This window comes from Opisthocomus hoazin, chromosome 4, assembly GCF_030867145.1.
Source record: "Opisthocomus hoazin isolate bOpiHoa1 chromosome 4, bOpiHoa1.hap1, whole genome shotgun sequence".
In the NCBI taxonomy this organism is placed as follows: Eukaryota; Metazoa; Chordata; class Aves; order Opisthocomiformes; family Opisthocomidae; genus Opisthocomus; species Opisthocomus hoazin.
The window spans coordinates 95,608,523-95,623,535 of NC_134417.1; the positions used below are offsets into that span (position 1 = coordinate 95,608,523).

The 15,013-nt window shown below is 41.5% G+C and overlaps 1 protein-coding gene across 15 annotated transcripts in view; it reads left to right on the plus strand.

The window, feature by feature from the left end:
* SMARCD3 (SWI/SNF related BAF chromatin remodeling complex subunit D3) overlaps window positions 1-15,013 on the plus strand; it is a 110,153-nt gene that overhangs the window by 69,645 nt on the left and 25,495 nt on the right. For 14 of the 15 annotated variants that reach the window (XM_075420080.1, XM_075420081.1, XM_075420079.1 and 11 more), the window contains one exon: window positions 12,965-13,087. The exons of the other annotated variant lie outside the window; for it this stretch is intronic. In XM_075420080.1, coding sequence (XP_075276195.1) covers window positions 12,965-13,087 — 123 coding nt within the window. The remainder of the gene's footprint in view (window positions 1-12,964; window positions 13,088-15,013) is intronic. 15 annotated transcript variants of the gene reach the window in all.

The following is a 15,013-nucleotide window of genomic DNA, read 5'->3' on the forward strand; positions in this document are numbered from 1 at the left end:
ATTCAATCAAAAGCTAAACTTGAGGAATAACAGAACATGTAATGGGAAGAATTGCTTACAGAAAAATTGCTAAAAATCCTTAAAAAATGTGCACATTTACCTAGTCTGTAAATGGATATTTCGTGTAAGAAAAGAATGGATGACATTTTCTGCAATTTCTGTTAGATCCAGTCCAGCACTTCACTGTTCAGAATATCCTACTGAAATGGTCTTTTCTTAAGTTTTCTGTGTGTATTCAACTGAATCATGGAAAAGTTTAGGTAGGAGGAAACTGTGGAAGTCATCTAGTTGAACCTCCTGCTCAAAACAGGGTTGTCAAGGCCTTGTTGAACTTTGAAAATCTCTAAGGGTGGAGGTTTCACAGCCTCTTCAGGCAATCTGTTCCAATGTTTGGCCACTCTCATTGTGAAGAATTTCTTTTCATGTCTTATTTAAGTTCTTGTGACTGTATTGAATGCTCATACTCATTCATATAGTAAATCTTGCAGTATAAAGTTCTTGTAGCTTTATCTCTACTGTGAAGTAAAGCTGTCATTCTTGTCTGTACCACAGTAACAGGTATCAGCCCAACTAAGACCAAGATTCCATTCTGTTTGTCACTGTACAGGTCTCTGATGAGATATTGAAGGCTTTTACCTCTGATGTTTTTCCAACTGATACATATGAAACAGAAAAAAAAATGGAAAAATTAAGTTTCATTAACGTACCTATTTTATAGATAGGAAACTGAAGTGTGGATGGTTTAAATCACAGGTTTGTTGACAAAAAGTGTTATATATAGTAGACTGGACTCTCAGAAAGAATAATTTGTCTTAGCTTCTTAATGTGGGTAGAACATCATTATCTTAAACCAGCTAGGAACTTGGCCACGTTTAAAAGTAATTGAAGACTTAGACTCGCATTCATAAATCTGCAGGAAGATGTTTATTCTGTGGCAAACTCTTTACCTAGGGAATTGACTAGTACATGAGGTTCCAACTTCAAGCTGTACAATGGAGATATTCAGGGCCTATAGTTGAGAAGAGTATAGGAGGCACAACACTTTACAGAAATTGTAGGCAGAAAATTCTGTTTCCATCTAGGGCTCAGCAAACACATTTTAAGTATCAGTTACTCAGTTAACATCTAAAGAATGATCAAACAGAAGTTTTTCAAATTCGTGTCTAGACTAGCGTGTAGCAGCTGTGAAATTCAATACATGTCAAAACAGAGCTAAGCCTAGATAAATTTGGGTTGTTCTGATGTTAAGTACTTTCATTTTACTATAGTTGGAGCACTGTTAACAGCAATACAAATTATCTCTGCGTTTCCATCTCTTATCAAAGCTCTTGTAATTTTGACATATTTGCCTTGAAACAGTGGTTCCCAAACTGGGATTGTAATCCTGGGGAAAGTTTAAATTTTTCTGAGTTATGTGATAATGTGTAGGGAATATGCAGGACTGCTCAGAATTAGGAGTTGTAGTTGCAGTTACCATACTGGTCACAGTGATTGAGTTGTAGCTAGAAAGTCTTTGGGAACCACAGGTTTATGGTCTAGCATTGCTCAGGCTGGTTTTTTTTGTCTGAAGACTAATTATTGTAGAGAAATTTTAGGGGGAAATGTTTCAAACACTTTTGATTAAGGACAGTGCATAAAATATGCTGGGCCTATTAGTCATAGAATCATAGAATGCTTTGGGTTAGAAGGGACCTTTAGAGGTCATCTAGTCCAACCTCCCTGCAGTGAGCAGGCACATCTTCAACTAGACCAGGTTGCTCAGAGCGCTGTTGAACCTGGCGTTGAATGTTTCCAGGGATGGGACCTCCACTACCTCTCTGGGCAATCTGTTCCATTGTTTTACCACCCTCATGGTAAACAATTTCTTCCTTGTATCTAGTCTAAATCTACCCTCCCTTAGTTTAAAGCCATTACTCCTTGTCCTATCACAACAAGCCCTGCTGAAAATATTTTCCCCATCTTTCCTATAGGCCCCCTTCAGGTACTGAAAGGCTACTCTAAGGTCTCCCTGCAGCCTTCTCTTCTGCAAGCTGAACAGCCCCAGTTCTCTCAGCCTTTCCTCATAGGAGAGGTGTCCCAGCCCTCGGATCATCTTTGTGGCTGTCCTCTGGACCCACTCCAACAGCTCCATGTCCTTCTTGTGCTGGGGGCTCCAGAGCTGGACACAGCTCTGATCCTGTCCTACTTAGATCTTCTGTGAACAGCTGCACTGTTGAAACAGATGACAGCTGTGGGATTGCTCAGAAAGCAAGGAGACCTTGGGGTTATGAGGTTGGTTGAAGCGGGGGGGGGAAACGGCCTTCACCACCTGCCAGCTCACTTTACCTCTGTCAGCAACCCCTCTCATCTGCCAGCTTTCCCAGTCTAGATCCTGCCCTGTGTTTTTTCTGCCTATTGGGTACTGACGTGTTCTCTCCTCCTCTTCTGTCAGTCCTGTGTTCTTGGACTATATCTGTCACCAGAGTCTCAGAATTCCTCATCCCCAGAGCAGCATTTGCTGCATGCCACTTGTCGCAGGAGTCCGTGCACTGACTTTATTGAAGACCCACCCACTCACATGCTCAGAATTCCACAAGGGACTTTTTAGGAGTGAGTCAGGCAGACAGGGCTGTTTGCAATGTGGCTGGAGGTACAGATACAGCAAGCTCCATGGCCTGAAGGAAACAGAAACCGTATGGCTCAACTCCAGATGAGTATATGTCATTAAAGAAGAATGCATTACTGAAAATCTGGACAGCTAGGGTCGTGGTGGACTTTAGGAGTGGAATTTATTTGGCTAAGTATAGACATCCACATTGTATTTATTTACTCGTAAGCTAGTCACTCTGGGCTCCCTTTATAGTTGAGAGATTTAGTCAGTGTAGGCAATGGAGTTCAGGGCACAGTTCTTCTCATAAAGATATAGCTACTTAAAAGAATATAGGTAAATCATGCCCTAAAAAGTACCTATTTGTCTCCATTGTCTAAGCTTGAGATAACTAGTCAGTTGTGGACGTGAACATAATTTTAAGACTGAGATGATTTTCATCCCAAGGCTTGAATCAGGGGTCCCCTGGCTGAAAGAAGGGCATCCCATGAGCCATCCCACAAGCAAGGTTCCTACTCTAAGCCCTGACACCACAGACAATAGTTTGGTCTCACCCAAACGAGAGACGTATCCAGGGACTGTCACTGTTTCACAGTGAACTGGTGTGGGACATTGAGTTTACCAGACCTGTGTGTAGTTGCAGTTTGTCAAACTAAGCGATCTACTCACAGGTTCTCCGTTTTTAGGTTAAAAAAGAGTAGTAGCATCTGAATGCAGTCACAATGACTCTCTCCCTGGTTTTGTAAATTGAGATTCTTTCCCCACTTTCAGGTTTTAAGATGACTGAGGAATTGCTGTCGGATTGTTGGCAGAACGGAATTTGCATTTTTTCTGAAACATTAAGGTTTCTGCCTGGTTCTCTGCCCTCTCAGGCGAGACTGGGTTTTTTTCCCCAGTATGCGTTGTGTCCGCAGCACCTCATACCTGAGCTCTGCAGTTCTGTCATTGTAAGAGACTCTCATCTTTTCACTGTACTGAGTTCTAACCCTCAAGCATCCAAGGGATATTCCTAGGGGCAGAAGAACAAATAATTTGTGGAGACTTTTGTATCAAACTCTGAACCCTACTGTCATTGAGCTCCTGGAATCAAACCTGCACTCACTGCAATCAACAAATGCAGTAGGTATCATTTACCCCAACTTGAGCAAAGCATTTTATTAATTTTTCATGGGATATTATGGAGAAAGAGGTGGGGATTGCTAAAGAAAATTTAAGGTAACTTAGAGCAGTGGCAGCTCTGTCACTTTTTAGCTGTTGTAGATTGCCCTCTGCACTTTGAGGTCTGTGGTACGTGGGCAGTGTATTTCCTTTTCTGTGATTGTCATGTTGGTCTTGGTGCTGGCTGGGATTAATAGGAGGAATTTCAGCTATAAAATAGTGGCAAATTTATTTGAAACATCATGAAAGGTGAGGTTTATTGTTTTGGTAACAACAATCTTATACGTAATGTGATGCGACTGAGAGAAAAAGTCTTAGGATAGGTCAGTAACTAGAATTATGTGTAGTGACAGAAAAGTTCTAAGGTTGCTGCAGAACCCTAGTGATATGTCATCTGATTGTTAAAGCTGGAATACAGTGTCATCAATGCTCAAAATGTACAGTTCAGACTAGAATGATCATGTGAATAAAGAGCTTCTGGAACAACCTAGGGAAAGGAAGATTCACCTTGTGAATGTCACTTGGTTTTTATATGTGAACACAAAAAAAAATTGGGAGGGACTGGGTGTGGCTGCCTTTTTGGTAGAGGGCAGGAGAAGTATCGATATTATGCTGAAGGACAATGCCGGTACAAGAACAAATGGGGAAAAGATGACTGAATAAATGTTAGACTTGAAATTAGAAAGAGGTTGTAATTGTCAGAGAAGCAAAATTCCTCCAAATCAAGGAGGGGAAACAAAGATTTCATTTTTGAAATTGTATCTTCATGGGTTATGAAAAGCATTACATGATACAGACCTGTGACCTGGACTTACTGTTGCTGCCAGCTCAGTGACCCTAGGGCCCATTGGTGTACTCCATCAAGTGCTACAGTGGTTTTGATAAGATATTTTAAAGCTCTTCAGTGGAAATATCTGCACAAGCCACTTAAAGTAGAAATATGTTGAAGGCAAAACAGCATTTATGGCAATTTCAATTTAAACGAAACAATTTACTGAGGGAATTTTATTAGGAATTTTCTCATCTTTAATCATCAACCATAAAATTTACAAAATAGTAAAAAAAAGCCAAATAGCTTACAGTTTCCCTAGTGTGAGGAGATCAGTCTGGTAACAGATACATCCTTGGCTTAGTATGCAGTTATACATTGGGAGAGTTGGGTCATGGCTTCAGGTTTTCTTACCATCCTTAGCCTTAAGACATATATTGATTTGCAGTCATCCAATCTTGGAGAGTCACCTCAGAGTCAGTGGGCTTTAGGTGAGTCACAGAATCACACAGAATCACAGAATGTTAGGGGCTGGAAAGGACCTCTGTGGATCATCTAGTCCAACCCCCCTGCCGAAGCTGGGTCACCTAGAGCAGGCTGCACAGGACCTTGTCCAGGCGGGTCTTGAATATCTCCAGAGAAGCAGAATCCACAACCTCCCTGGGCAGCCTGTTCCAGTGCTCCGTCACCCTCAGAGTGAAGAAGTTCTTCCTCATGTTCAGCTGGAACTTCCTCTGCTTCAGTTTGTGCCCGTTGCCCCTCATCCTGTCGCTGGGCACCACTGAAAAGAGTCTGGCCCCATCCTCCTGACACCCACCCTTTAGATATTTATAAACATTTATTAGGTCCCCCCGCAGCCTTCTCTTCTTCAGGCTGAACCAGCCCAGCTCCCTCAGCCTCTCCTCGTAGGAGAGATGCTCCAGTCCCCTCATCATCCTCGTAGCCCTCCGCTGGACTCTCTCCAGTAGCTCCTCATCTTTCTTGAACTGGGGAGCCCAGAACTGGACACAGTACTCCAGATGGGGCCTCACTAAGGCAGAGTAGAGGGGAAGGAGACCCTCCCTCGACTTACTGGTCACACTCCTCTTAATGCACCCCAGATTCCCACTGGCCTTCTTGGCAACCAGGGCACACAAGGCCACCTCCTTTTGGACACCCCTAAACTTGGCCCTAGGAGTTCCCAGCTTGTCTTCTGTAGACTGATCTGGGGATTCTTACACATGTTATTACTGAGAGGACTGGGTTGCTGATAGGACCACACCAACATGTTTTACTGGATTACTGATTTGCTTGTTGCCTGGATAGTTACTTAATGTCAGAGGCTATGCCTGCAGCCTTACCATACTACACTGCTTTTAACTAGTTGGGGCTGAATCAAGCCACTGGGCAAAAAGTTCCTCAGCCTCGACACAAACAGGCAAAGTACATGTGCATTCTGAACCCATCACAAACTAGCTCAAGTATTTAATGAGAACATGGTTAAATCTTGCATAATCACCCTCTCTCCCACATGCAGTGGCAACAGGAATTGAGGCTGGTGTGGATCGGTGTCCTTGTTAATAGTGAGAAGTAACAGGATCAGGGATTGGTTGAGGTTGAAGGGGACCTCTGGAGGTCATCTTGTCCAACCCCACTGCTCAAGCAGGGCCATCTAGAGGTGGTTGCCCAGGACCATGTCGAGATGGCTTTTGAACATCTCCAAGGTGGGAGACTCCACAGCCTGTCTGGGTAAGGTGTTAAAGTGCTAAATACTTCATGAGAAGGTGCCAGGAACCCTTCAACTGTAGGCAGCAGTTCCACCTGAATTCCAGTCATCAGAGAGCAGTGTATGTTAAGACACAGAAGGGTCTGTCTAGATCAGATCTAATCTTATAAAACTGTCATATATTGAGATGACTGGATATTCCTGGGATCTGTACATAATATAGCCACTCCAGCTCCTTCTCTACTTTTTGTTGGTGTTTTTTTGTTTTTTTTTTTGGTTTTGTTTTTAGTTTGTTTTTCTTTTTTTTAAAGAGCTTTTGGCTTTGGTCCAATGGCCAGTAGTTCAAAAATACACCAACTGAGACTGATTAATGTGCATATTTATGACCACTAGAGCAAGATATCAGAGATGTAATAGATTTTTCATTATGTCAAGTTTTTACGTCAGCACTGGATGTACAGCTGCCCTGTTTGATGAATGATTAGAGGCTGTGTTGCACAGGAAGTTGAACTGAACGATAAAGTCTCTTCTGGCTTAAAAATCTGCAAGTTTTAAATCTATGTTTTGTGACAAGGAGTTCTATAGGTTAACTATGGTTCATTATGCTTTGTATAGCATACGTGACACAATTCCATTTATCAGGTTTGAATTTATGGTCTTGTGGCATATTTTCATGTGTTCTGCTTTTTGCATTGTGTGATTAGGAAAACGCAAGTGCCTAATCTTCTTCTTTAGATCAGCCCATATTTTAAATGTGTCTTTCAGGTTCTTTAATGTTCTCTTTTGTTAGGTAAAAAATTCAGTCCTCCCAGTTCCTGTAGAGAAAGAATTTTTCAATGTACCTAGCTATTCTTACCACCCGTCAGTATACACCTGCTGATTCTCTTCCTGAGAGAGTGTAGTATACAACTGCCGAATGAGCTGCTATAACTGATTTTATAAGCTATTGTGTGTACTAGTCTCCGTTTTGTTACCCTATAACGTTTGTTCGACTTTTTTTGAGTGGTTTTTTTTTTGTTGTTGTTAAAATTTTTATAGCACGGTCTACAGGTGTTTTTCATACATTGGTGCAATTTTGAACTTAGTAAATATTGAGTAGTTCCTTTTAGTATTCATGATACTTGCATATTCTACCAAGGCACTGATTTTCCTGCTTTGGGTTGTCGATTTTTAAGTTCTTGTCCATCTTTTGTTGTCATAAGTTACCTAATTAAGTTTGTTTCTTCTGCAAATTCTGACATATCTGGTTGCTGCTACTCTGGGTGAGCGATACCTCTATATTCCAGTTTTGATACGCCCACTCTCTGTTTCATTTGATACTTTTATAATGGTCAGACTTGAACACTTGTTATTAGTGGTCAGTGTTCTTTTTGTCTCCTCTTCATGCTACTTCATCTTCCACTGGTTTTTTTTTTCATCCTATAAAGTTTTTATGAGACCACAAAGCAGTTACTCTATATGCAAAGACAGAAACACAGATTTTAATCTTTTCTGTGCGTTATGCATAGGTTTTTATGCTGTGTTGAGGTACACAGAAATCCATCTTTAAGATGTGCATAGAGAGCTCTTAGCACAATGCTATTCATAGGATCGGCAGCCAGATTTCCTTGATTCAGTCAGCAATAGAGTATCCGCTGATAATTTAGTTAATTTGTTTGAAATCCCAAAGTGTCCTGGAGGTACTGAGAGTTCGCTGAAGGAAACCTTGACTTCAGCAGTCAATGGAGATTTGTCTTGGGGATATCACACAGATCATGGTATCTTCAGATGCCTAGTTTCTGATTTGACTTTTTAGGGATATAATGCTAATGGAAACTGAAAAAAAAAATGTGGCACTATAAACCAGAGGTAGCTTTCTGAAGGATTTGATGGATTTCCAGCATTTGACCCATTTGCTTCAACATAAAACTGTATTGATTTGTGTGAAGATGACATTGAAGAAATCAGAGAGAAAAAGCTGTAGTTCTGCTGCTCCAGTATTCCTGTCAGCCTCCTGTTTAGATCTGTTTCATTCCACATGAGCTCTCCTGCCGTTTGTGCTGCTGTTACAGCTGAGACCTTTGTAGTAGTTCATCACTGACATGACCAATCTTCTGTCACATATGCTTTTTTTTTCCTTTTTCTCAAGGAGAAATTGTAAGTGAAATACAGTGTTTCTGGGGGAAGGCTTTTCTTTTTAATGTGACTGCTATTTCAAGTTCATTTTGCTGAGGACAAGTCAAAGATGTATGTGTATCTTACACTTAGAGAAAAAGCGGATTAAGCACTTATCAATTTTTGGACAAGAGGTTATTGGATTTGCAATGTTGATCAAGTCTCTGTGAAGCTCCCGCCCTGTTGAGCTTTGTCTTTGTGAGTGGTAAAGTTTCAGTGTGTCTGAAGAGGTGAAATGTGAGGGTTTATTCTTGCCCCAGAGCTGTAAGTTTTCTCTTTAGTTTTTTCTCGAAGCTACTGAGAATCCTACCAGTAAAATACAAGGCCACAGGTTTTGGTTGGTTGCTTTTCTGTTCTCTGAGAAGCCACCATACAGAGAGGAGAACAGATTTTAGATCTGTGCTATAATGTGCATTGCTAAGAAATCTGCAGAATTTGTTGAAGGGCAATGGCTTCTTGCCCAAGTATATTACACTGCTGTATTTAAGCTGCAAAGTACAACCAAGTTGCACATAACTGATGTTGTATCATTTCCTGACTGGATGAGATGGAGTTGTTCAACTGGAGGCAGAAGAATACCTCACTCTCAGAGCCTTCTGGATATGAACATGACATTATTGTGGAACCCAGGAGTACTGATAAGTGAACTGAGTGCAGTGATTTTGGGTGTGTGTCTTCATCCAAGGAGACTTTATGGTCTGTATAGTGGCTATAAAACCCCAGCCAGTGCCATTTTGGTGTTCTACTTCCTTGAGCTCAGTTTTGACTATCTATATCATCTCTGAGCTGACATCTTCCAAGACTGGACATCCTTCTGATAGCAGTATATCTGTGAATGCTGAAGTTGTTACTCACTGGGTAGATCCCTTCAGGAGGGACTCAGACTAGACTCTTGGATCTCTGCCAGGATCTTGCTTCATTAGATGCTAGTGTCTCACAGCTGACAGGAGAAAAGTCATGGTAGAGGACAAGGAGCCTGCTGGTCCAAAGAAAATGTGCTTTTGTAGAGCTATGGTTCTGATGGTTTGCCAGAGATTTCTAAGTGTATTTTCTTCAGATGCCACTGCTCAAATTGTGTATTGCCACTGCTGGTGATAAGTGTATGTAGGGTAAGTTCAAGTGCCATTGTCTAGTTCCTGGAACTGGAAGATAAGATAGTCAGCCTCCCAGAATGTCTGGAGTAGAGCTGTTCCCAGGTAGCTTTTATGAGGAGCCAGAGGTGCTGACAACACTAAATGTGTTTAAGGAAGAAGTGGTAGTGGGAATTCTGGGAAGGGCAGAAAGAAGGAAAAAATGGAGCATAGGGAACAAACAGGAGGTGGACACATGTTGTCGGCAGCTTCAGGAAGGTAGTTGTGGAGGCTTAAATGTTTCTGGGTTAGTACAGCGCTGTACAGAGGAGGACGTGTTTGGCTGTTCAAGCAATGTTCATGGCCAAATGTCTTTTTCACAGTTTTGTTAGATTGCTTACCAGAACGTCTTTGGCAGATCTGGCTGCACTCTGCGGGTCAGGTCTAGACTTACTGGTTATGACAATTGTGATGGCTGACACCTGTTTGCAGTTGGCTTTGTAGGTTCCTTATAAAGGGTGGTGGCTCAACTGTAGAAAGGAAGGCTAGTATTTGTCATGTCCTAAGGTGCACTTGGCCTGGTAGAGCCCTCAGAGGGAGGGGGAGGTTGTGCCAGCCGGAGTGCAGGTTAGGGCAGTCAGTGAGGCAAAAAGGCTGAGGGACTGTCTCATTGAGTAAGAAGCTGGAAGAAAAAGCAGAAATTTGGAGTCTCCTGAGAGAAGGCAATAGCACACAGTTGTGCCTTAAGGAATAAAAACAGAGGATTCTCTGCGTCTCCCCAGAAATGACCCTACAGACTTTTCTGCAACCCAGGAAACAGAGTTGCTGGAATAAGAGCAAGCCTGATGAAATGAAAAATTTTGAAGAACATGGGACCAGAGAAAATTTGGTTTACAAAATATTTTAAAATTGTTTTTATTTATTCCATTTTACCCAGCAAATGTGAGTTTTCCTTCTTCATGTTCCATTATTCTGCTTTGTGTCCTAATAAATATTTTTATTAGCCCATTTGGTGTTGGGGTCCTCTTGCAGCTGTGCAGTTACCCTGTTTGACTGATTTCCTGGATATGTATTATGAGCCAGAAGCGAGGATCTTTCTGTGGTTGCATCTGAGAGATAATCACTGCCTTAACTGTGTTGCAGATTTGCAGTTCCTTTTGGGCCAAAAGCTGAACACAGTCCCCAGGGTGCAGTTACACATTTTGCTTGTTGGATGGAATATCTTTGCTTAGCAGATACTAAAGGCTTAGCATTCCACAGTACTTACAGGTTGTCAGTAGTGCTTGTAACATGTTGGAGTCAAAAGCTCAACGTTTTTTGATCTAAAATCAAGATATGCAGAAAGTAGAACAAAAGATAACTTTAGAGATAGCCATTACTTAGGATTTTTATTCATGATTATGCTAAGTTACTTTCTGATGACATTGTGGAAGAAGTGAGCTGATTAATAGGGGTTATGGTGAGGAAGGGATTAAATTTGAGAAAGAGAATTCATTGCAGAGAACAACACACTGTAAATTGAAGAGAGAGATGTGGGAGAAACAAACGATACGCAGACTCTGACTTTTGCAGAGCAGGAAAAGTATAGGGAACCCAGCAGGAGACCAGGTCTGCAATGTAAGCTGCACCTGGCTTGTGCATGACTTGAAAGAAAAATGCTAAGAGCTTAGCAAAGGGAAACAGTAGAAAGCATCAAGGAGAGGTATTTTGTATTTCACAGTGGAGTCAGATGTTGTTACTAACTTGGTTTTAGATGGACTATACAAGGAAGCTAGAGCCTGAAAGCAAGGAGAAAGGAAGACATCTAAAATATTCAGACCTGAATAAAGGTATTATTGCAGAGGATGATCTTAGTGATGAAATGTCAGTCTTTGGAGGAAACAGACACAGTTCCTATCTGGGTATGAGGAGATATGAGGAGAGAAGGAGTTTCCAGGGTAAAAGGGAGAATGGAGAAAATGTCTTTGGAAATCAAAAGAAGAGGAAATGGAATCAATGATATAAACCTGAAATATCGGTAGAGCATCCAGGAGGAACTATTAAGAAAATAGGTGCTTATGTGTATAGATACAATTTTGCAAATGATCCAGGTGGGGAAACAATTTAGAAATGGTGCATAAAATGTGCAAGTTAATTTCAAGAGTTAATTAATGTAGAAATGTGAAGTCTTTCACAAGTCCTCCACATCAAATAAAGATTCTAAGGCATTAAAACTAACCATTTTATATAATGGATTTCAAGGGATATTTTTCTGCCTATCTGCCTGTTCTTACCTGTGGCAATTTGCCATTTTCTGGACTCTTGGCACTGTTGAAAATCCTCTTCCCTCTTAGTGCTTACTATTGAAACATCATTTCCATCAAACCTTTCTGTCACGGTCTTCCCTAGATTTGGCAAAACGTAGTCATTTTCTTGTTCCTCTTCAGCCATACATCTCTGCCTCAAGCATTCCTCTATGCCATACTAGATTTTTAGTTTCCTGACCTGATGTGTATAAATTCCTTCTCTCCTGTATGTGTGTGAGTGAGAGCTTTACAAGACTACCCCTTTCTTATGTTGTATGAAGGTTTCTTTTGACTGCATTAACTTGACAACTATAGCCTTTTTGTCATTATATACGGACATTTGAGTTTAGAGTCCCAGAAAAATTTTTGGCACTGTTCTTTTGTGGAATCCATGCATCAGAGTTCATGGCCAGGTTTTCCACATGGTGCACAGGAGAGAAGGGCACTGAGAAATAACATAGCTATAAGCAGTACAGTGATTGGGAAACCTTAGATAGCCTGTAAAGATGACAAAGGTAGGCGTGGTTGTATCTCTCACAGACTTGAGCACCTGGGTTAGGGATGAACCTCCACTCAGGTTTGATAGCAAGTTGGAGCTGCAACATGTTTGATTAGGATGAAAGGCAGTTAAAGAGGAAGGTTAGGCAGCAGGGCGGGAGGGGGAGGGTGTGTGTTGTGTATGTATTTGAGTGTGTGTCTGCAGGAAGGCTATTACCAGGCTCTGCATCATGTGCCAATGAAGATGGGCAGAGATGTGCCCGGCATGTAATTTGCAGCATTAGCTGTATTTGTGACTGCCATTTACAAATCTGAACTGATGCAACTATGAAAGACATTGATGTAGCAAGAGGTTTGCAACTGCGTCTTACCAATCTAGCTAGGATCTAGACAGGAAGGGCATCGTATTGTGCTTTTCTTAAAATGATTTCTCAAGTATCTAATCCTCAAGTACAGGAGGTATAGCCTTATGGGCTTGGCCCTGCAACCTCCTGTCTTTCTCCACTTACAGTGGATCTCAGCGTGTTTGTATAGCCAATAGTTTTTGAAAGGAAGTTTCAGATTCATCTGTTCAGTGTGTTTTCTTATACATAACCAAATCTTAAATTCTAGTGTAACCTAGTACAACTGTACTAAACATGCAAATTCTCTACTAAATGTGTAACTATCACCTTTACTGGGGCTTCCTTAGGTCTTGGACTTAAACTGAATGTTTACTTTTCTCTATTTGTGTAACAGCAAAAGCGGAAACTGAGACTTTACATCTCCAACACATTTAATCCTGCAAAATCTGACGCTGATGACTCTGATGGCAGCATTGCTTCATGGGAGCTGCGAGTGGAGGGGAAACTCCTGGATGACGTATGACTTACCTGTGCTTCACTGGGGCTGGCAAGGATCTAGAGATTGTCCTATGGGGTGGTGGACTTGATTGGGGACATCAACTCAGACAAGACGTCTCGGAGAGGCAGGCAGTGTTGGTTTCTTGCTGCTGGGAAGGCATCGTGTCCAGCTGGAGTGAGGGATAAAGCCACAATGGGAATGTTGGGGAGAGGTGGGGAAGGCAGCAGAAAATGTAGCAGACATAAGGACAAGACAGGTAGGAGGAGGTGGAGAGAACAGGGCTGAGACAATTCCCTTAAAAGATATGGCAAGATTCAGGTCATGAGAGGTGTGATAAGTCAGGCCTGCAGCAGGCATTGCATCTTGTGAAGAGTAGGATAACAAGGAGAAGCAAGTAGTTCATATTCCTAGGGAGGACAAGAGGATGTATGGATGGTCAGAGCAAGGATGGAAGAAAAGTTTTTTATTGTTCTGAAGTCCTCAGAAACCTCAGTGATGGATATAGCTTTCCTCGGGTAAGGCTGGACTTTGCTAATAAAGGTGTCACCTATTTGAATAGACTTCACAAGCTTAAGTGTTTGATAGGATAAACAGATGGAGAACATACATCTATGGAGAGGGCAAGGCTTTCAAGGCACATCTGCCTGTCTCGGCATAACTGTAGATGAATCAGAATCATAATCTTGCTGGAGGGTGAAGGGGTGACAAAGAGCAACACCTGGAAATTAAAGTTAGATAAATTCAGTTTAGAAACTAGAGCATGTATTTTAACAAAGAAGCAGATTCTTTAATGGAACAAAATACCTTCTCAGTTACTGGCAAATTTTAAATCAGAGGAGGATGTACTTCTAAAGTATTTTCTGCATTAAATAAGAAGAGATTCATTGAAATCCTGTGGACTGTGTTCTATGGAAAGTCAGATTATGTGATTATAGACATCCCAGTTTTTAATTTAGACAGTATGAGCTGTATAGTAAATAGCGAATACTCATAATTAAATGGAAGGGCAAAATGTAGAAGGAAATACTTAGTGTACAATTAATCTGTAAAATTTTCTGTCATCTGATAAATCAGACCAGGAAGTTAGCATTCATAAAAATCCCTAAGCTGTTAAAATAAAAGGTATACAGTGGCCTTAGAATCATAGAATGTTTGAGTTGGAAGGGACTTTCGGTGATCAGCGGGGTCTTCAGATTGTCCTGCAGCCTCCTTATCTCTGTAGTTTGCATACCTGTTCTCCTAAGGCCTAAAGGGATTATTCAGGAGTCTCTTACCTCACAACCGTCTCAATTATTCACAAAGAACGAAGACTTGTTTTGGTTGTGCAATGGTTCTGACCACCTGAAGTGTTAACATCCCCTACGTGTTACATTTGTTGCATTCACAGGTATCAATCTAGTCAAACCCAAACATTTGAGGTCAAGTTGGATGAGGCTCTGAGCAACCTGATCTAGTTAAAGATGTCCCAGCTCACTGCAGGGGGGTTGGACTAGATGACCTCTAAAGGTCCCTCCTACCCAAACTATTCTATGATTCGATGGCCTGTCACTACAGGCCTTGCTAAAAAGTCTGTTCTCGTGTTTCTTATAAGCGCCCTTTAAGAGTTGAAAGGCTGCAATAAAGTGTCCCTGAAGCCTTCTTTTCTTCAGGCTTAACAACCCCAGCTCTCTCAGCCTTTGCTGACAGGAGAGATGTTCCAGCCCTCGGATCAGTTTCGTGGCCTCCCCTGGACCCGCTGCACAGGCGCTGTGTTCACTTTACAAGCCAGTTCTTTCCAATAACATTAAGAGAGTCAAGGAAATCTTGCCTTAAGTATGCACTGTTCCACCACTGTTGAGATTTTTGCATCTTACCGTGCATTTGTCAGATGGAATACTCTATTAGATTGATGACACTTGTGGTTTATATGAGAATTAATGTTCAAGAGAAAGAGAAAGCCTGAGA